The following is a 21,295-nucleotide window of genomic DNA, read 5'->3' as shown; positions in this document are numbered from 1 at the left end:
TGTGTTCAGGTTATACGAATGAAAAGCAATTATTAAAATGCATCGGGTACTTTTCTCGCTGGATGTTCTGTAGGGTGCTGCAGTTTTGCACACAGCTCTATTCTTGAGCCCGATGAGATGACAAACATTCTCTGTGTTTCAGGATCCAAGAGCACCCAGATTTCTGACTAGTGAGATCTGCTTAACCTTGCATCTGATCTGAGGGAAAATCTTTCGCTGTCTCTGGGAGGACCTGGGTTAGAGGTCTGTGTGTATAAGCTGGATGTTACATCTGCTTTGGACGTGTTCTCATGTCCAGTGTGCACGCTGTGATTCATTTGTAAAATTTTTTTATTAACATCTGTCTTCTCGCACTAATTGTATTCTCTCTCTCTCATTTTTATCCTCACCCAAGGACATTTCTTGATATTTTGTTCAGATAGAGTGGGAGGGAGAGAGAGAGAGAAACATTGATGTGAAAGGGACACATCAAGTGGCTGCCACCCACATGACCCAACCAGGGCCAGGGACAAACTGCAACCGAGGTACTTGCCCTTAGCGGGAACCAAACCCAGGACTCTCTGGACCGCAGGCTGACGCTCTAACCGCTGAGCCAAACTGGCCAGGGCACTAACTGACTAATTGTATTCTCTATGAGGGCAAGGACCCTGTCCTTTTTCCTCTTTCTTTCTTTCTTTCTTTCTTTCTTTTCTTTCTTTCTTTCTTTCTTTCTTTCTTTCTTTCTTTCTTTCTCTCTCTCTTTTCTTTCTTTCTTTCCTTCTTTCCCTCTTTCTTTTGCTTTCTCTCTCTTTCTTTCTCTTTCCTTCCTTCCTTCCTTCCCTTCCTTCCTCCCACCTTCCTTTCTTCTTTCCCCTTCTCCTGGCACACAGTAGGAACTCAGTAAATATTTATTGAAAGAATAATTGTGTACCATCTGTTTCTATGTGTACTTTAGCAGCTGTAATTTGTCTAGGAACCGTTGCAGGCACATTACAGTTATCTGTTACAGTATGACAGATGTCTCATATTCTCTGAGAACATGAGAATTGTTTGAATGATGTTTGCCATGTACTTTGTCTATGTGCATTCTGGCTGCATTTTATACACGTAATCTGGGAGTCTGCAGTGGCACTTCAGAAACTATTTATTAAATATTCATTATATGTCAGATCTTGGGTTAGGACGCAAGCCAAACGACTTCTGCTGCCCTAGTAAATTGGGAACGATCTCCTGGAAGTGAGATTTTTAAGCATGGTAAAAAGTAACGAAGCGGGGTGGAGCCCGGTTCACGAAGCTCCGCCCCAGGAGTCACCTCCCCCCCCCCCCCTTTCCGGAACGTTTTCTCACTGTCACACTACGTTTCCCTTCGGATTCTTTTGAGTGGAGAACACTTCCGGAACTTACCAGCAACTTGGCGTGCGCTGCGGGCTAAAGCCGGGTCTTTGACTCTCGTGGTCCGGCCTGCTTCGTTCGCGGCCTCGCGCGCCTCTGTTTCCCGGCCCGATGGCCGGGCTCACCCTGTTTGTGGGCCGCCTCCCTCCCTCAGCCCGCAGTGAGCAGCTGGAGGAGCTGTTCAGTCAGGTGGGGCCGGTGAAGCAGTGCTTCGTGGTGACTGAGAAAGGTGAGGGGGCGGGGCGGTCGAGGATCTGGCTGGGGTTCCTGGGAGCGGGATAGGGGATGAGGACACCCTCCCAAACTTCAGCGTGCCGGAATTCTTTACCCGCCCCTAAGGGAAGGGTCTGGGAATTGAGTTTCTTTTCCAACTGACTCTGCCCCATAGGGGTCTGTTTCTGAAAGTCAAAGCATTTCCTTAAGTTTAAATAGTGCTTTCCGTTTATTATGCACGCTCACATACAAAATCTTATTTGGTAACAATGAAAATAGAATCTCTTTAATAAAACATCAGTAAGTCTTATTCAGAGTCAGCTGACTGCCAGGTCTGGTGCTGAGTTCCACACGTGTTATCTCATTTAATTTTCCCATGGTTCTTGTTAAATGGAGAGTCTTAACCCCTTTTGACTGACGAATCTAGGGCTTAGGGGAATTTGATAACTTCAGCTTAAGGTTGTACAGCTGGTAATTAGCAGACCCAGAATTTGATCACCAGATCTGGAGCACTTAACCATCATTTACTCAGTTATTTACAAATATTTATTTATTTATTTATTTATTTTATCCTCACCCGAGGATATTTTTCCATTTTTTGTACAGATAGAGTGGGAGGGAGAGAGAGGAAGGGAGAGAGAGTGAGAAACATCGACGTGAAGGGACACATCGAGTGGCTGCCACCCGCACGACCAACCAGGGCCGGGGACAAACTGCAACCAAGGTACGTGCCCTTAGCGGGAACCGAACCCGGGTCTCTCTGGACCGCAGGCCGACGCTCTAACCGCTGAGCCAAACTGGCCAGGGCTACAAATATTTATTGAATGCCTACTATGTGCCAGGCACTGATATAGGTCCTAGGGATACAGCAGTGCACAAAACCAAACCTAAAACCTTGCTCTTATTTATGTCTTCAAGATGAGGAAGACAGCCAATAATCAAATAAGCAAAATATATAGCAATAATGGTGGTAAATACTAAGGGAAAAAATATCTCAGCAAAGAAGGATAGGGAGTCTGTGTGTGTGTTTTGCTGGGGGTGGGGGATGTATAAGAGGTATAGAGTACTGCCAGTTACAGATAGAGTAGCCAGGGAAAGCCTGGAGGTGAGAGGGTGAACATGTGTCTGTCATGGGGGAGGAACAGTCTAGGCAGAGAAACTTCAACTCAAGGATACTGAGGACTGGCCTGGGATATTGGAGGAATAGCATGGAGAGCAGGGTGACTGGAGTGAAGTGAGTGACAGGAAGGAATTAGGAGATGAAATCTAGGTTCAGATCAGGTAGAAGCTCATAGGCTATTGCAAGGAGTTTGGCTTTTACCTGAAATGGGAAACTGCTGGTTTTGAGCAAGGAACAGTAAGTATGATCTGGCTTATATATTTATATATATATATATATATTTTTAATCCTCACCTGAGGACATTTTTCCATTTTTTGTTCAGGTAGAGTGGGAGGCTAGAGAGAGGAACAGAGAGAGAGAGAGAAACATCGATGTGAAAGGAACACATTGAATGGCTGCCACCCGCACAACCGACCAGGGCCGGGGACAAACTGCAACCGAAGTACGCGCCCTTAGCGGGAACCGAACCCGGGTCTCTCAGGACCGCAGGCCGACGCTCTAACTGCTGAGCCAAACCGGCCAGGGCGATCTGGCTTATATTTTGAAAGATTCTGTCAGGCCGTTTTGTTGAGAATAGGCTGTTGGAAAACAGGATAGAAACAGGGAGACCTCTTGCAGTAATCCAGGTGAGAGATCATGGTGTTGGACCAGGATGGTAGCCATGGGTAGAATATGGATAGCTTTTAAAATACATTCTTATTCATTTTAGAGAGAAACATCAATTGGTTACCTCCTGTACACACCTGGACCGGGGCTCGAACCCACAACCTGGTGTGTGCCCTGACTGGGAATCGAACCACACTCAACCAGCTGAGCCACACAGGCCAGGGCAGAATATGGATATTTTTAAAGATTGAGCTGAGAGGATTTGCTGATGGATCAGATGTGGGGTATGAGAAAAAGAGGAGTCAAAGAGTCAAGTCTGAGTCCAAGGTTTTTGGCTTGAGTCACTGGAGATACTTATTGACTTGTGGAATACTGCTGTATACTTCATGTTCTATTTGATGCTCATCACATCACTGTGAGGAAGGGTTGCCATGTATGAGAATGAGGATGAATTGTAAGGGTTTTAATTGTAGAAGCATTCCTTTCTCTTACCTAGACTTCAAGGGATACTCAAGATAGGCACCTGATGTTACCCGAACATACATTTAGTTTCCTTTTAAGTCATCGGGCTGTCTCTGGGTGGCTGCCTCTTTGCCTTTCAGCAGAACAAGTAGTGGGAACTGGCATCTTGTGCACCCCCACCCCATGGTGTCTGAATATGTGAGTAGGCAGGCTGATGATGTGTTAACAATGACTCCATCCTTAGCTTCTATTTTGTTAGTAAAATAAATTAGAGTAGGATTGTCAACGTGGCTCTGATTGCTATACGAACCATTGCATCTGCCTGGTTCTTTTGTCATTTTAAGTATAGATATGGCTGAATGAGAAAATGAGAGTGCTATACAGCAATGTTTCTTAAGCTGCAGATCATTACCCATTAGTGAGTTGTTGTTTTTATCCTCACCCGAGGACATTTTTCCATTTTTTGTTCAGATAAAGTGGGAGGGAGAGAGAGGAAGAGAGAGAGAGAGAAACATCCACGTGAAAGGGACACAAGTGGCTGCCACCAGCACGACCAACCAGGGCCGGGGACAAACTGCAACCGAGGTACGTGTCCTTAGCGGGAACTGAACCGGTCTCTCTGGACTGTAGGCCGATGCTCTAACCGCTGAGCCAAACCGGCCCATTAGTGAGTTTTGACTAGAATTTTTAAATGAACTAGGAGTATATCCATATATGGTAAAACATAAGTATTCATAAAACTTAAAAATATATCTATATAAGTGCTCGGCTGGTGTGGCTCAGTGATTGAGTGTCCACCCATGCACCAAGAGGTCAGTGGTTTGATTCCCGGTCAGGGTACAGGCCCAGGTTGAGGGCCAGATCCCCAATGGGGGCCATGCAGGAGGCGGCCAGTTGATGTTCTCTCTCATCGATGTTTCTGTCTCTCCCTCTCTCTTCCCTCCTCTCTCTAAAATCAATAAAGAAAAAAAAATGTGTATAAGGTGTGTATGCACACACACACACACATGTATATTTATATATGGTCTGGGTTCACATAATGAGTTACGTTCATTACTGTGGGCTGTCAAAAAAATTTAAGAAAAACTACAGTGTGTATTTCAAGGAAGAACAGGCCGTTGAGTGGGAGTTCTTTGGGTCCTTAGAAAATAGGCTACATGTAACCTTACCTTTTACCTTGTGTATGTGGTTTAAATCTTTAAAGAAAGCTCTCATTTTCTTATTAAGAAACCAATACTTTTCTGTGCAGACAGCCTGATGTATTGGAAAGAGTGCTGCACCTAGTGGGATGGGAGGGAGGGTGTGGGATGAAGTCTTACTCTGCGTCGGGCATGCCACTTAACCTCTTTAAGATGGGGATCATTTCTCAGGATTGTTTTGAGAATTCAAGTAAATATGTGAGTGCTTTGTGCAGGCATAAACCATGCCTGACATTTGTTGTGGGTACATGTTTTTATTTTGGCACTGAACTTCTTCATGTTCAGCAGCTTTTGGTTGTACTGAGCAGGAAGGGCCCTGCTTTTTCTTGGTCTTATTTTCTGAAAAGTGAGTGGGCAGACTTTGTGAGAAATGGTTGCAAGAGAAAAGAAACTGATCTCCCCATCACAGTATGCTTTCCTAGTGCTAAGTGTCAACTTGAACCAGTTTAGGTGGGTCAGTGTCCTGTGTTTGAGGGCTTGTACCTGAAGCAGGTTCAGTTGTACTTGGAAAAAGAAGCAGAACATGTGAGCTGTGTTTCTTCTTTGGGTAGTAGGCAGACTACTTGGTCTGTCTTTTTCCTTTTTGGTGCAGTAAATTACTTAAAATTTTACTATGCAAAAAATGTTAAAACAAACAAACGCATACCATTGCCTGGCCCCTGTGGCTCAGTGGACTGAGTGTCGTCCCATAGACTGAGAGGTCCCTGTTCGATTCTCAGTCAGGGCACAAACCTGGTTGTGGGCTTGATCCCTGGTGTGGGATGTGCAGGAGGCAACCGATTGATGTTTCTTTCTCATATTGATGTTTCTATCTCTCTCTCTCTTCCTCTAAATAAATAGATAAAAGCTTAAAAAAAAAAAGCATACCTAAAAAGGCAGAGGCAGGTTAGAGTTTTTTGGTTTTCTTTTTTTTTTTGTAACTATTAATTTGCTTGATCCTAATATTCTTCTCTGTGGCCATTATATTGATGGAGTCCCATGGAAAGAACATGAAGCTGGTAATGAAGAATTAATTCTGGTACTAATACCCTGGGGGACATTAACCAATTCACTTACTTTTCTGTGTCTCAAATTATTCATTTGGAAAGAAGGGATGATAATATTTGTTTTAATTACCTTAGTGTGTTCTGAAGATGAAGTGAGATAAGAGATTTACAGCTGCTTTGGAAAGGTTTAATTTGGTATTGATCACTAAAGGTTGGTAATAATGGTTATCTACAAGCTCCCAAAGCAGTGCTTATTGTTTGAGATTCTTTTGTCAGGGCTTCTCTCCGGCATCATTACTGATCTGTTCTGAAGAGGAGCTGCGTTATTGCATGTGATTTTTGAAGCTACCAAGCTTACCATTCTTACCCTCTCTGGTGATGTTCCTTTCTATTCGATGTTGAGTTCTTTGGGGGTATATATATATATATATTTTTTTTTAATCCTCGCCCAAGGATATTTTTACATTAATCTTCAGACAGAGTGGGAGAGAGAGAGAGAAACATCAACTGGTTGCCACCCGCATGACCTCAACCAGGGCTGGGGACTAACCACAACTGAGGTATGTGCCCTTGGCTGTAATCGAACCTGGGATTCCTTGGTCTGCAGGCTGATGCTCTAACCGCTGAGCCAAACCAGCCAGGGCTGGGGGTATAATATTTATCATGGATCCTACATAATCTTCAGATTATCAGCAAAGGAGGAAGAAGAGGAGCCAACATCCAAAGACACCAAATTAGAAAAGGAAGCCTAACAAGTTCTTTTTTTTTTAATCCTCACCCGAGGTTATTTTTTTTTCTATGTATCTTCAGATAGAGTGGGAGGAAGAGAGAGGGAGAGAAAGGGAGAGAGAGAAACATCAACATGAGAGGGACACATGGACTGGTTGCCTCCTACATGACCCTGACCAGGGCCGGGGATGACGCCACCGAGGTATGTGCCCTTGACCGGAATCAAACCCGCGACTCATTGGTCTGCGGGCCAACACTCTACCACTGAGCCAAACCGGCCAGGGTGAAACCTAACAAGTTCTGAGTAAAGTAAAGGAGCCACTGGTGTCAACCTTGTTTCTATTCCTCCCGAGGGTTTTGGCAAACTGATGATAGGGTGGCTTGGCAGTGTGTCTGCTAGTTTCGGGCTTGGAGAATTTACTGGGTAGGTAGGGCTCCTGGCTGATGATGATCTCTCCCCCGCCCCCTTACCTTCAGGGAGCAAGGCATGTCGAGGCTTTGGCTATGTCACTTTTTCTATGCTGGAAGATGTTCAGAGGGCCCTCAAGGAGATTACTACCTTTGAAGGCTGCAAGATCAGTGTGAGTGTTGCCAAGAAAAAACTGAGGAACAGGTCCAAGGAAAAGAGGGGAAATGGTGAGTGTCTAGTAACTGAAGGGAGTTTTCTCCCAGGGTAAGGAGGAGGTGGAATGTCGGGGTGAGGGTGAGGGAAGCTTCTAAATTTAGAGCTTACTGAATTTGGTTTTGATATCCAAAATTATCCAGTGTATTTTGGTATTCATTTTAGTCTTTTGGTTACTTCTAAGTCTGGAAAATCTGGTGGCCCTGGGTGTTGCCATACTGGCCCCTGTGGTAAATGCCATCTGTTGCTAGTAGCTTTTTTCCTGTGATGTTTTGGGCCTCAGGGTGGGTGGTTTTGGAGCACAGCCTTATTCCATTCCCTCTTTATTTTTTTTTTAGAAAATTCAGAGTCTCCAAAGAAGGAGCAGAAGCCTAAAAAAGCCAAAGTGGTAGATAAGAAAGCCAGATTAATTATTCGGAATCTGAGCTTTAAGGTGAGTGACAGAGAACACTAATAGTGCTGTTCTGAAAGCTGTTGGTGCTCACGAGTGGAGCTCCTCACCAGGATGGTAAATTGGACATAATGCATTTTGGGAATGGACCTTAGCCTCGTTGAATTTAAAAAATGGTCCTGTATAAACAAGAACTTAAGACAATAGGGAAGATGCCTTCCTGAGAAAGGGCGGGAAAGAAAAGCCCTCTGATACCTGTGCTTTCCACTTCTTAGATACAGAGCAAGATGTTTTCTATTTAGAAATGTTTGTCCTAGTTTCAAAAGTAAAAAAGGAGTAAAAATACTCAGGTTTTTCCTAATGAACAAATTTAGTAATTAAATTTTCATGTTTATTTGCTGAGATGATCTCTCTTTTTTTTTTTCTTTACTTTTGTCTTCAGTGTTCGGAAGATGACTTGAAGACAATATTTGCTCAGTATGGAGCTGTCCTGGAAGTTAACATCCCTAGGAAGCCAGGTACTAGCAAACCTTCATTTGGTATGGATTAGATGAATATTAATTAACACATGGTCTTTTTCCATATTACCCTTGAACTAAGTATCATTAGAACTAGAAATGCTAGGTCCATGTCATACTCTTTGTGAGCCCCTGATAATGTGATATATATATATAAAGTATTAGGCACAGTACTTGGAAAGTAATAAACACTCATGTAATAGTGCTGGTGGTATTTAGTTATGTATTTTTAGTTTAGATAACCCCTGATGGTGTTTTTAGTGAGATCAGAACTAGTTTTAGAAGACAAGTTAGAAACACACTGCTCTCTAAGCCCAAGTCAGGGTATACTCAACAGGAGGACATAAGCTTTGGGCAAGAGGCTGGCTGGTTAGCAGAATTTGGGCCACCTTACGAGCCTGTGTTGCTGTATATTCCTTCTTAGGTCTGTTGGCTCCCCACCTGCTGCTTCTAACATCTTTGTACATTTGCACACAGATGGAAAGATGCGTGGTTTTGCTTTTGTTCAGTTCAAAAACCTCCTAGAAGCAGGAAAAGCTCTCAAAAACATGAACATGAAAGAGATAAAGGGTAAGTTTTCTATACCCATACCGTTGACCCAGATATTTCTGGTGTTTGGTTGAATTAGCACAGTAACCCACTTGCTACATTTTCAACAGGTATTTGCATTGTTGAGTCTTACTACTAACATAAAAGCTATTTTTGCTGAATATTCCTAACACTTGATCTTAGGATTGACCTCAAAAGAACCCATTTCATTATTCTCTATTTTTTTTTCAGTCCTCACCCGAGGATACTTTTTTTCATTTTATCTTCAGATAGATAGATAGATAGATAGATAGATAGATAGAAACATTGATGTGAGAGAGACACATCGATTGGTTGCCTCCCACACGACCCCAACCAGGGCTGGGGACCATTCTGCAATTGAGGTATGTGCCCTTGACCAGAATCGTACCTGTGACTCTCTGATCTGCAGGCTGACGCTGTAACCACTGAGCCAAACTGGCCAGGGCATTATTCTCTTTTCTTTATTTGGGGATGAGTGTTCTTTTAAATTCCCAATGAAAAAAATGGCCCTGAAATAATCACTGGTAGATGCAAGTTCTGTCTAGGGGTTGTGGGGTTTGCATGTTTTTCCCTCTTGGTTATAAGCATTATTCAGCATATGTGGGCTACTAAGCCACCAATGAGGCTACTGTGGGTATTGTTTACCAGGTGCTAAAGAAGGGATTGGCACCCTGGCTGGTTTGGCTCAGCTGTTAGAGCGTTGGCCCTAAGAGTCCCAGGTTTGATTCCAGCCGAAGGCATGTACCTCAGTTGCAGTTCATCCCTAGCCCTGGATGGCGTCACGTGGGTGGCAGCCAATCAATGTGTCTCTTTCACATCGATGTTTCTCTCTCTCTCTCTCTCTCTCTTTCTCTCTCTCTCCCCCCCCCCCCTCCCCGCTCTATCTAAAGATAAATGGAAAAATATCCTCGGTGAGGATTAAAAAAAAAAGGGATTGGCTTAGAGACTTCCTAACTTCTGAATTTGGTGTAAATTATTCTAGAATGCCTGTTTTTTCTCTTGCTAGTCTAACTGGAAACTTGTTGGTCTAACTGGAAGCACTGTTTTAATTATTATTATTTTTTTAATCCTCACCTGAGGATATTTTTCCATTTTTTTGTACAGATAGAGTGGGAGGGAGAGAGAGAGAGAGAGAGAGAAACATCGACGTGAAGGGACACATCGAGTGGCTGCCACCCGCACGACCAGGGCCGGGGACAAACTGCAACCGAAGTACATGCCCTTAGCGGGAACCGGGTCTCTCCGGACCGCAGGCCGACGCTCTAACCGCTGAGCCAAACTGGCCAGGGCTGTTTTAATTATTTTTAAAAAGTATACCTTATCCCAGGTATAACTCAGTGTGGTGGCTGTGTAGAAAGGCAAAATTTCTGTTCATTGATAAAAAGTTACGGTTTAAAAAAAAATAGATAGCTACTAGGATTGGCAGGTAATTTTTCTCCTTTTGTTCTTTATTGTCTTTGATGAATAAACAGTCATTTACAGGAGATAGAAGTGTTAAAAGATGTTACTTTTCTGTCTGATAGGACGGACAGTAGCTGTGGATTGGGCCGTGGCAAAGGATAAATATAAAAATACACAGTCTGCCTCTGACCCAGGTAAGATGTGGTATTGGGAAGGAAGGATTGTATGCTTTGGGGTGATTGTAGAAACAACTCAATAAAAGTAGAAAGGAACCTGCTTGTCAGTGAGGATATTGGGCTGGAGATACCAAAAGCACCAAGATTATAAAAAAAAAAAAAAAATGAGACTGAGGAGCAAGAAAAACTCTGAATTCCTGCTGGCTCAGAAACCCAGAGCTGTTTGTCAATTCATATTGTCCCGTTTGGTGATCTGGTCCCAAAACATAGGATCTTTTGAGTTGAAGCCCACTCCTGGGTGTGGATGTGAGTGAGGAGTGGGTCCAAGTTCATTGTTCCCTCTACTTGCTATTTTTTCTCAGCTTTTCATAGTAAGGAATGATGGAACATTAAGAATAGGGAAAATTAAAACTTGTGTTTTATTTAGAAAGCAGTTGGCTTTTAGGCTACCAGGAGCTCAGAGAACAGAACTTACCAAGCTTAAAGTTTATGGCTGGGCTCCAGAGTGTGCGTTGTGTTGGCTCTGTGCATGATGGTGGGCTATTTGTGGAGGCTCAGCTGCTGCTTCTCTTACTCTGAGCCGGATAACCTTCAGGCTTTCGATGAGTTAATGGGACAGACTCCAAGAGACTCTCAGTGATGAGGTGCTTTTGTTATTTTTTTTCTTCATACTTACTTTTATTCCATACAGTAAGAAAAATACTTGAGATTCTGTAAAACTAAAGGAATTAGGACCTTGATGGTATTAGTTACTCTTGTTAAAATAACCTCATTTTAGATACTGAATTAATTTTTAACTTTCTTATGTCCCTGTGTAGGTGAAGAGAAGCAACCTGAACCTAAACATCAGAAATTAGGTAAAGAGAATGGCAGGAAAGAAGAGGGTATGGGAGAGGAAGAGGATGATGATGGTGATATGGAAGAGGAAGAGGATAATGATGATAGTGATGAAGAAGAGCAGGAGGAGAATAAAGAACCAAAGGTGACCAAGCCTGTGCAAATTTATAAGAGGTAAGCAGCCCAGCTTGTTCTGAGACAACAGAGGAAGATTCAGGATGGTCTCTGGGGGGGGGAAAAGGACTTTTTCTGCCCCCATAATTGCAGAATTGACATGCATATGAAATTGGATAGCCCCCTCTGTCCACCCAGGTCCTTAGTTCTGAACTGTGCCTTTGCAGAGCAGTCCAGAGAGCAGCGCCTACAGAAAGCAGTGAAGAGGATCATTCCGATGAGGACAGCTGCCTGGAGGGAAGTGACAGTGTTGACAGTGGAGAGGAACCGGCTCAGAGCGATGCCGACACTGAAGAGCAAGAGGATGAAGGTTTGCCTGGGATCTTCAAATTTAAATTAATATCGAGAAATGTGCATCAGTGCAGCACAAGCCTCTTTAAATAGGACCCTATGGCATCCTGTCAAATTTATGGTGAAATGCTAAAGATGAAAACCTTGTAATTTTTTTTTTTTTTTTTATGAGTTTGGAGTTGTTTTTGAGGGTTAAGATTCCTGGGAATTTAATTTTTTTTCTTTATTGATTTTTAGAGGGAGAAAGAGATAGACACATCGATGAGAGAGAACACTGATTGGCTGCCTCCTGCATGTCCCCCACTGGGGATCAGACCCACAACCTGGGCATGTGCCCTGACTGGGAATCGAACTGGCGACCTCTTGGTGCATGAGTTGACACTTAACCACTGACCCACACTAACCAGGCGGATTCCTAGGGAATTTAAAACATAGCTTAATTCTGAGATCCTATCCCTCTCTCGATCAAGTTGAATGAATAACTGGATAAACAGGATATTATATCTAAAACCAAGGTCTTTTAACTCAAAACTCAACTTTTTGGTTTTTTTTTTTTTTTTATCCTCACTCGAGGACATTTTTTGCATTTATCTTCAGATAGAGTGGGAGGGAGAGAGAGAGAGGAACATCAACATGAGAGAGACACATCGACTGGTTGCCACCCACACAACCCCAACCAGGGCCGGGGATAAACCGCAACCAAGGCACATGCCCTTAGCAGGAACCGAACCCGGGACCCTCCAGTCCATGGGCCAACACTCCAACCGCTGAGTCAAACCGGTCAGGGCAAAACTCAGCTTTTGAGTTGAGATGGGGACAAAGGACCTCTTAGGGGATTTTGTAAAACTGGAACTAAACCCTATTGCTACATTTATGAAGAATGTTGTTTTTCATTTTACTTTAGATGTACAAGTCTCAAAGAAAAAGAAGAGGAAATTACCCTCCGATGTGAATGAAGGGAAAACTGTATTTATAAGGTATGCCTTTTCCCTTCAAGAACTGCTCTATTTGTGTTGCCATCATAGGTTTCTCTTAACTTTCTCAGTTCCTTTTTTTTTCTTTTTTCTTTTTTGCACTAGTTCTGTTAGCTAGGCCAGAAAGGTAGATGCCCCTAAGACCACTAGCATATCTGGCTCTAGGAACTTACTAAACAATGAGAAACATAGGTGAATCAGAACTATATACATAAAGTAAATAGCAGGGGTCATCTTATATTGTCCTCATTTAGATTTCATTCTTTATAATTGGGATGGCATCATTTGGAACAAATCAGTTCTTCAGCTATGAGAAACATCTTGCTTGCTGGCCTTTGTTTTAAGGGGAATGCTGGGGAGGGGTAAAACCACTTGTCCCAAATAATTTCTCTCTTCGTGTCTAGCTTATTTTCTAAAGTAGTGTCCACAATAAAGTAAGACTTTCTGTCTGTTTCTAGGTATACTGAGGGAGGGAGTCGGGTGAAGATGGGTTTAATTTCATGTTGCCTTTGCTATTTTAGTCCTACTGACTGGAATAGATAAGCATTTTCAGAAGGTTGGGATTTCTTCAGCACACCTCCAATATGCTTTCTTGTTCTTTCTTAAGTACCAAAGTGCAGGGCCATTTGAATCTTATTTGAGAGAAGTGTATTTTATCCTCCTGTACAATGTTTTAAGGGTGTTTTTATTGTTTTTATTATACAAGTAATTTATGTTTAGTGTAGGAAATAAATGTGCAGAAAGACACAAAAACATTAACCTTAATCACTACTCGGAGAACACCCACACACATGCCCACATCATCATAAATATTTACGAAGATGAGTTTAGCTTATACATGCTGTGCTGTAACCCATTTTCCTTTTTTACAACATGTCTCCATAATTTCTTTTTACTGTGTTATGTGGAATTGCCATATAAGTAATTTTGTACTCATGGAGTATTCTAATAGGAAGGAAGAAACATCACACTTAGAAGCCCGTGACCTCAATACCAAAGATACCATTCCTTATACATCTCTTTTTTTAAATATATTTTTTATCCTCACCCAAGGACATTTTTGCATTTATCTTCAGATAGAGTGGGAGGGAGAGAGAGAAACATCGATGTGAGAAAGACACATCGAGTGGTTGCCACCCACACAACCCCAACCGGAGCCAGGGACAAACTGCAACCAAGGTATGTGCCCCCAGCGGGAATTGAGTCCAGGACTCTCTGGTCCACGGGCCGACGCTTTAACCACTGAGCAAAACTGGCCAGGGCCCTTATACATCTTTTTTTTTTTTTTTTGGTATGTGCCCCTAGTGGGAACTGAACCCGGGACTCTGATCCACAGGCCGATGTTCCAACCACAGAGCCAAACCGGCCAGAGCTACATCTTTTAAATTAACAAAGAACTGCCCAGCCAGTGTGGCTCGGTGGATTGAGCATCATCCCATGGACTGAGATGTCCTGGTTCGATTCCTGGTCAGGGCACATGCACAGGTTGCAGGCTCGATCCCCAGCAGGGGGCGTGCAGGAGGCTGCTGATTGATGTAACTCTCTCACATTGATCTTTCTCCCTCTCTCCCTTCCTCTCTCTCTAAAAAATCAATACAATATATTTAAAAACATAATAAATTAACAAAGAACTTAGGAAGGTAAAGGAAAGGAAGAAAGAAAATTTATGTACATGATGAGGCAAATTAGAAGTAATGTAGCTAAGACCTCAGTTACCCCTTAAGATAGACTCATTTATGAGGTTGTTAACTGAGTTTAAAAGAAGTAAAATTATAGATTTTTATTTGGGACTTGTTCTTACCCCTGGAAGGCTGTGCAGAGCCGGGGAAGTGAGGACTGCACACTGTGTTGAAATTTAGTAGAACAAAATCTCCTTCCAACATTTTTTAATCCCATGGAGAGAAATATGTAGTTTTATTTTTTCTGCACTTAGCCACAAACTTTACCATGTTTGTCTTTGAGTTATTTTGAAGGATTTTCTTTAAAAAAATGTTGTTGTTAAATATGTTTATATTGATTTTTTTAGAGAGAGGAAGGGAGAGAGAGATAGAAACATTGATGTGAGAGAGAAACATCGATGGCCTGCCTCCTGCACGCCCCCTACTGGGGATTGAGCCTACAACCCAGGCATGTGCCCTGACTGGGAATTGAACTGGCACCTCTCAGTCCATGGGATGATGCTCAATCCACTGAGCCACACTGGCCGGGGCAAAGTTTCTTAATTCTTTAAAATATTTTTAAAATTACAGTTGACATTCAATATTATTTTATATTAGTTTCAAGTGTAGAGCATAGTGATTAGAGAATTATATAATTTACGAAGTTATCTGCTCAATAAGTCTAGTACCCACCTGGCACCATTACATAGTTATTACGATATTATTGACAATATTTCTATGCTGTACATGACTGTTTTGTAACTACCAATTTGTACTTTCTAATCTCTTCACTTGAGGGATTTTATGACTTTTGTAAAATTTTAACTGAAACCTAGATTTCATAGCAACAGGGAAGAGAAAATGGCTAATCGAAAGAAGAGAAAGACATATTTTACTTTTCTCATTAGTCTTCTGTGAGTGTTTTGTTTGTAATAAGGGAAAGTAACTTTGTCCAATTTAAGTGAAAAAGCAGATTTCTTGTTAGGTTGGCTCACAGAGTCAAAGTTGTCAAGAGCAAACCTCAAGAGGGAATGAAACTCTGGGCAGTACTGGGACCTTCGCTGCAAGAGGTTGTGGGTTTTTTCTCTGAGGACACCTTACCATTTTTTTTTTAACTTCTTAAAGTATAATAAACTCTGTAGGTGCGTTAATCTAAGTGTACAATTCAGTGAAATTTTTAATATTTATATATATGAGCATATATATACATTTACAGATACATGTTTATGTATATGGATGTATACATATATCCCATGTAACCCACCACCCAGATCAAGATAATAGAACATTTTCAGCTCCCTGGAAGTTTCTCTTGGCTGGGGCACTGCTGTTTCAAAGTGAATCTGCATCTGCAACTTCTGGTCTTTGTTCAAGTTCTGAATTCCTGGGAGGGTAGAATCTGACTGACATAGGAAAGTCAAGGGGCAGAGTCATCTATCCGAAATCTGGGCACTGGAGGCCACCCCTGTTGGTGCTGTTCCTGAACAAGGGAGGGTAGTCATGAGCAAGGGAACCACTCTAGTTAGTGTCTGACTTGCTCGTTTTGTAAACAGAACACGGGATCTCACTTTTGTAATTGACCTTTCTTGTGACCTAATTGTCTTCCACAGAAACCTGTCCTTTGACTCAGAGGAAGAAGAACTTGGGGAGCTCCTCCAGCAATTTGGAGATCTTAAATATGTCTGCATTGTCTTGCATCCAGACACAGAGCATTCTAAAGGTATTTGCTCTCAGCTGGTCAGTTCCTAAAAAAGTGAAGCTACTGCCATGGGCACTGACTCCTTCAGGGGTTCATATTCAGCCCAGGCTTCTGTGGTTCATAGGAGCAGCAAGGATGTTCTGAGATTGCCTTCCATGAGGTCAAATTCATTTTATATAAGCTTTTTAAGCCCTTACTTATTTACTTTAGGGTAATGAATTCCGTTTGTTGTTCTTTGAATTTCAAATGTGATAGCATCTCATGGGTACTAATTATTCCACATTGCTTGACATTACTGGGATCTTTTTTAGTTGTGTTTGTTAGAGATGGAAGCTGGTAGGAACTTCGTTGCAGTGGTAACAGTCAGAAAGAAAACTGTGTAACAGGAGTGCTGCCTTACATTTTTTTCCCCTAAAGCTATTTCCTTTGAGCTTCCAGGGTTGACCACTCCTCATTTCAGTATATTATTATTCATAATCTTTGCTTTCATCAATAGCAGTTGTTCTCTTAAAGCAGTGAATTCTTAATTCATTGTGATTCTTGATTCCTTTGCTATTTGCCAAAAGCTATGAAACCTCTCCTCAGAAAAATGCCACTTCTGAGGGTTTGTGGGCTCTCTGGAGCCTATCCATGGATTATTAACCTACATTCTAAATCTTCTTATTTTCCAAACTGATGAGACCTGAGCATTTTGGGGTTTTACTTAGCTCAAAAAGATGTACATAAGGCCTTATGATGGAAAGAAAATGGAACTGCTTCCTGGAGATTAGGGATCTAATCCCAGCTAAGCCATGGACCAGCTGGGTGATTTTTGGCAAATCATTTAACCACAGTGGGCTTTAGTTTCTTATCTGTAAAATTAGTGGGTTCAACTAGAGTAATCACTTAAGGTGCCTTAAGCTCTGCTATTCAATTATACTTCTTGTACATTCTCCATTTCCAGTATGTTTTTCTAAAAGTGGGAAATTAGAATTGCATAGAATGTTCCAAGTTCAAGTAGGATTTTGCTTTACTGTGATGTCTTTTGTCCCTTTTTGAGTGAGTGGTGTATTGGGTTGATATTTTCAGAATATAGTCTGTAGTTGACTTGCTTCAATCTCTATCTTAGTCTGTTAATGTTAGCTGAGAGTTAATGATCTTAATAAGCATAGTTTTTATTATTTTTATTTTTTTTAATGTTTTTTTTTTATATGTGCCCCTGGTGGGAACCGAACCTGGGACTCTCTGGTCTGTAGGCCAGTGCTCCAACTGCTGAGCCAAACCGGCCAGGGCTCATTATTTTTTTTTAATGCATGTCTTTTCCTAGATAATATTAAATTTTTCTGGCACTTTTTCTGCCTACTCACTCATACAGCCTTGGCCTCCTCCTCCTCCAGTTTATCTCTGTTAACATGCTATTCACAGCCTGGAAGAGCTAAATATTATCTGCAGACTTTTACGGAAGTGTTAAGACTGAACCCAGTACTGGCCCTGGAAATTCCATTGATAAAATTCTTTCCAATTCAGAGAGAAGTACCCATTTCTTCATATTGGACACATAGGATTCTGTGCCTATTAGAAATATTTTTCCCCATTTTTAAAAATTGTTTCTTCATATTGAGTATTTATTAATGCTGGGCATTATGGTAGGTACTAGGGATATAGAAACAGCCAAGAAACATGGTCCTTATTCTTGAGACATCCAGTCTTTTTGGGAAGATGCTGTCTGAAGGGTGCTGTAATGGACATGTGAGTGAAGGACTGGCAGGGCGGGCACTCAGCTGTGCCTAGAGGAGGCAGGAAAGACCTCACTAGATGGTGACCCTTGGGTTCTTTTTTTTTTCAAATATTTTTATTGATTTTTTTTTTTTTTAGAGAGAGAGGAGGGGAGAAAGAAAGAGAAACATCTGTGTGAGAGATATACATCTATCAGCTGCCTCCTTCATGCCCCCTACTGGGGATCAAGCCTGCAACCCAGGCACGTGCCCTGACCGGGAATCGAACTGTGACCTCTCAGTCCATGGGATGACACTCAATCCACTGAGCCACACTGGCTGAGCAACACTTAGGTTCTTTTTTTTTTATCCTCACTCGAGGACATTTTTTTCGTTTTTTTGTTCAGATAGAGTGGGAGGGAGAGAAGGAGAGAGGGAGAGAGAAACATCAACATGAAAGGGACACATCGAGTGGTTGCCACTTGCACGACCCAACCAGGGCGGGGGGCAAACTGCAACCAAAGTACATGCCCTTAGCGAGAACCGAACCCGTGTCTCTCTGGACCGCAGGCTGATGCTCTAACCACTGAGCAAAACTGGCCAGGGCAACACTTGGGTTCTTTTTTTTTTTTTTTTTTTAATCCTCATCCGAGGACATTTTTCCATTTTTTGTACAGACAGAGTGGGAGGGAGAGAGAGGAAGAGAGAGAGAGGGAAACATCGATGTGAAAGGGACACATCGAGTGGCTGCCACCCGCACGACCAACCAGGGCCGGGGACAAACTGCAACCGAGGTACATGCCCTTAGCGGGAACTGAACCTGGGTCTCTCCGGACCGCAGGCGGACACTCTAACCACTGAGCCAAACCGGCCAGGGCAACACTTGGGTTCTTATAGGGGACAAAAGATCAGTGCCTCAGTAGCCCTATGAAGCTTATATATTTTTTTTTTTGTGGAGTTTGCTATAAAGTTAACTTTCTTTTTTCTTTGCGTATAAAAGGTTTTTTTTTTTTTTTTTTTTATCAGTAGCAGAAATTAGTGTGGGTTGATTGACCCTGCATCTAACCAGTGAAAGGCAGTATACCTGTTGAAATTCTAGACTGTGAGTTAAGAATTGAGCTCGTGGCTTTCTGGTTTACTGCTAGATTCATTTGATAGGGGCCTGGGCCTTTTACTCCAAGAGGCAGGTGTCCCCTTATCTAATGCCTCCCAAGTAACAGTGGTGACAGTGAGATCTGTAATTAATTTCAGCGTTAAGTAGTTGCTGCCTCATTTTTATGTTTATTTATTTATTTATTTAGTTAGTTAGTTAGTTTTAATCCTCACCTGAGGATTTTTTTTTCTATTTATCTTCAGATAGAGTGGGAGGGAGGGAGAGAGAAACATTGATGTGAGAGGGACACATTGACTGGTTTCCTCCTGCATGACCCCAACCAGGGCTGGGGATGAACCGCAACTGAAGTATGTGCTCTTGACCAGAATCGAACCCGCGACTCTTTGGTCCGTGGGCCGACGCTCTAACCACTGAGCAAAACTGGCCAGGGCTCTGCCTCTTTTTTAAAATCCTCTAATAGGCATGCAGTAGATGATGCTGAATAAAACATTAGACTGGAATATCTCCAGCATTTCTTGTGGATATTTGTTATTAAGGAGAGAGATGATAAGAGTAAAGTTTGAGAAGCATTGGAAAAGGTGAAGGAAGTAGTAACATTTTACTGTGAGCAGATATGCTATTTTATCTGTCTTTGACCCTTCAGTGACTGACACAGTGTCTGTGTCAATGGTATTTAACAAAAGGATGCTAACACTCTTTCCACTTGCGTCAGGCTGCCACTATTTGTGTGTGGGTTTTGGCTTCTTTGTGGGCCATGGGAATTTTGCATTTCACTTGATTTTGTCTCTCTGTGCAGGCTGTGCCTTTGCTCAGTTCATGACTCAAGAGGCAGCTCAGAAATGCCTTGCAGCTGCTTCTCCAGAGACCGAGGTGAGGAAGACATTTCCTTTATCCTGTAACTTAGGCAGTAGTGGCTCCTAGGAGCAATATCTGGTGTTCGCACAAAGCTTTATTATTATTATATTGTCAATAATGTAATAGTAGTGAAGTTAACATTTATTGAGCACTTAGTGTGTCATAGGCACTCTCATTAGATAGGCACATGCATTGCCATATTTAATCCTTATATCAGTCCTATAGGGCTGTATAAGGTTAGTACAATGATTATCCCTATCTTATAGGTGAGAACAGGTAGAAAGATGGACATGGTATTTATTGATCACTATCTGTATGTCAGCTTCTCTTAGGCCGATGACATGAAAGACTGGAACAAGACAGGATTAGGCCATCTGTGAAGTGTAGTAAGTGTTTGAGAGAGAAAGTGAGTGCATGATGGAGAATTTTCTGTGTGTTCCATAACCAAAGATAAATTGGTTTGTGATAGTTATTTTGTATTGCCATTGTCTGTTAAATTTTCTTGAGTTAACACTACCATTTCATTAGCTTCCTTTAGATTACTAAATATTTGCCTGTTTACAGATCATTTTCCTCAATTTAGGCTTATTTGGGGCCTAATCATGTGCCATAAAATAAATTATTTAAAATTATTTACTGTTGACTGTCCTAAGTACACACATGGCCTTTTGCATAACTATAGTAAATATTGTTAGCTGGGCCAAAACATCTTGGGATTGCGTTCCATAGCTTAATTGGGTTTGCTGTTTCCCTTTCCTTAGTGTTCTTGTCAGCTTAGTTTTTACTTGTTAACGTGTTTTAAGAGAGAGGGTGGCAATCTTTTACAGAGTGGTGGGCTGAAGCTGGATGGCCGGCAGCTCAAGGTTGACTTGGCAGTGACCCGTGATGAGGCTGCAAAGCTCCGGACAAAGAAGGTGAAGAAGCCAACTGGAACTCGGAACCTCTACCTAGCCCGAGAAGGCTGTGAGTGTGGAAGGGAGACACAAACCAGGCTTCTGAGTAGCTGGCCCTGTACTGTGACAGTGACCCAGCAATATTATATTTGAGGGCATGTTTCACATTAAAACCCCAAATGTCTTCTTTAGTAGTGTTTTATTATTATCATTATTATTTTAATGTGTGTGTGTTTTTTTTATTGATTTTAGAGAGGGAGGAAGGGAGAGAGAGAAGCATCAATACAAGAGACATACAGTGATCGGTTGCCTTCCATACATGCCCTGACCAGGAATTGAACCCACAATCTAGATATGTGCCCTGACTGGGAATTGAACCCGCGACCTTCCGGTACATGGGGCAATGCTCCAACCAGCTGAACCACACTGGCTAGGGCAGCAGTGTTATATTATTCCACTTTAGCAGATGTGGCTTTCTGTTAGAAAACCTTCACCCAATTTGTAGATGAACCAGTCTCATCGTCTTTTCTGCCTGCTTGCCTTTTGACCCTTGTATCAGAGGATTGGCAGGAAAAAGGGGGAGGAAAAACTCCAATTACCTTTGCTTCTTGTCATCATTTTTAATAAGTTTTCTGAAGGAGTGAAAATTGTGACTAAAATTACTCTTTTGGATTTAAAATGTGCAAAGTACCTTTCCCTTAATGCCAGAAAGATAGTCAGAAATTCACTTTAATTAAAAGA

At 42.1% G+C, this 21,295-nt stretch overlaps 1 protein-coding gene across 3 annotated transcripts in view; it reads left to right on the top strand.

Moving 5' to 3' along the window:
• Window positions 1-1,391: 1,391 nt before the first annotated feature.
• RBM28 (RNA binding motif protein 28) overlaps window positions 1,392-21,295 on the top strand; it is a 33,765-nt gene continuing 13,861 nt past the window's right edge. For 2 of the 3 annotated variants that reach the window (XM_036247546.1, XM_036247545.1), the window contains exons 1-12: window positions 1,392-1,600; window positions 7,165-7,323; window positions 7,648-7,742; window positions 8,143-8,218; window positions 8,696-8,788; window positions 10,312-10,383; window positions 11,184-11,376; window positions 11,544-11,686; window positions 12,572-12,644; window positions 15,910-16,019; window positions 19,603-19,676; window positions 20,489-20,624. In XM_036247546.1, coding sequence (XP_036103439.1) covers window positions 1,483-1,600; window positions 7,165-7,323; window positions 7,648-7,742; window positions 8,143-8,218; window positions 8,696-8,788; window positions 10,312-10,383; window positions 11,184-11,376; window positions 11,544-11,686; window positions 12,572-12,644; window positions 15,910-16,019; window positions 19,603-19,676; window positions 20,489-20,624 — 1,342 coding nt within the window. In that variant the 5' untranslated portion in view covers window positions 1,392-1,482. Of the gene's footprint in view, window positions 1,601-7,164; window positions 7,324-7,647; window positions 7,743-8,142; window positions 8,219-8,642; window positions 8,789-10,311; window positions 10,384-11,183; window positions 11,377-11,543; window positions 11,687-12,571; window positions 12,645-15,909; window positions 16,020-19,602; window positions 19,677-20,488; window positions 20,625-21,295 lie in introns of those variants that run through there. The other variant, XM_036247547.1, reaches the window with a different exon arrangement.

This window comes from Molossus molossus, unplaced genomic scaffold (assembly GCF_014108415.1).
Source record: "Molossus molossus isolate mMolMol1 unplaced genomic scaffold, mMolMol1.p scaffold_m16_p_7, whole genome shotgun sequence".
NCBI lineage: Eukaryota > Metazoa > Chordata > Mammalia > Chiroptera > Molossidae > Molossus > Molossus molossus.
Note: the sequence above shows the minus strand (reverse complement) of the source record. Positions and strands in the feature narration are given on the sequence as shown.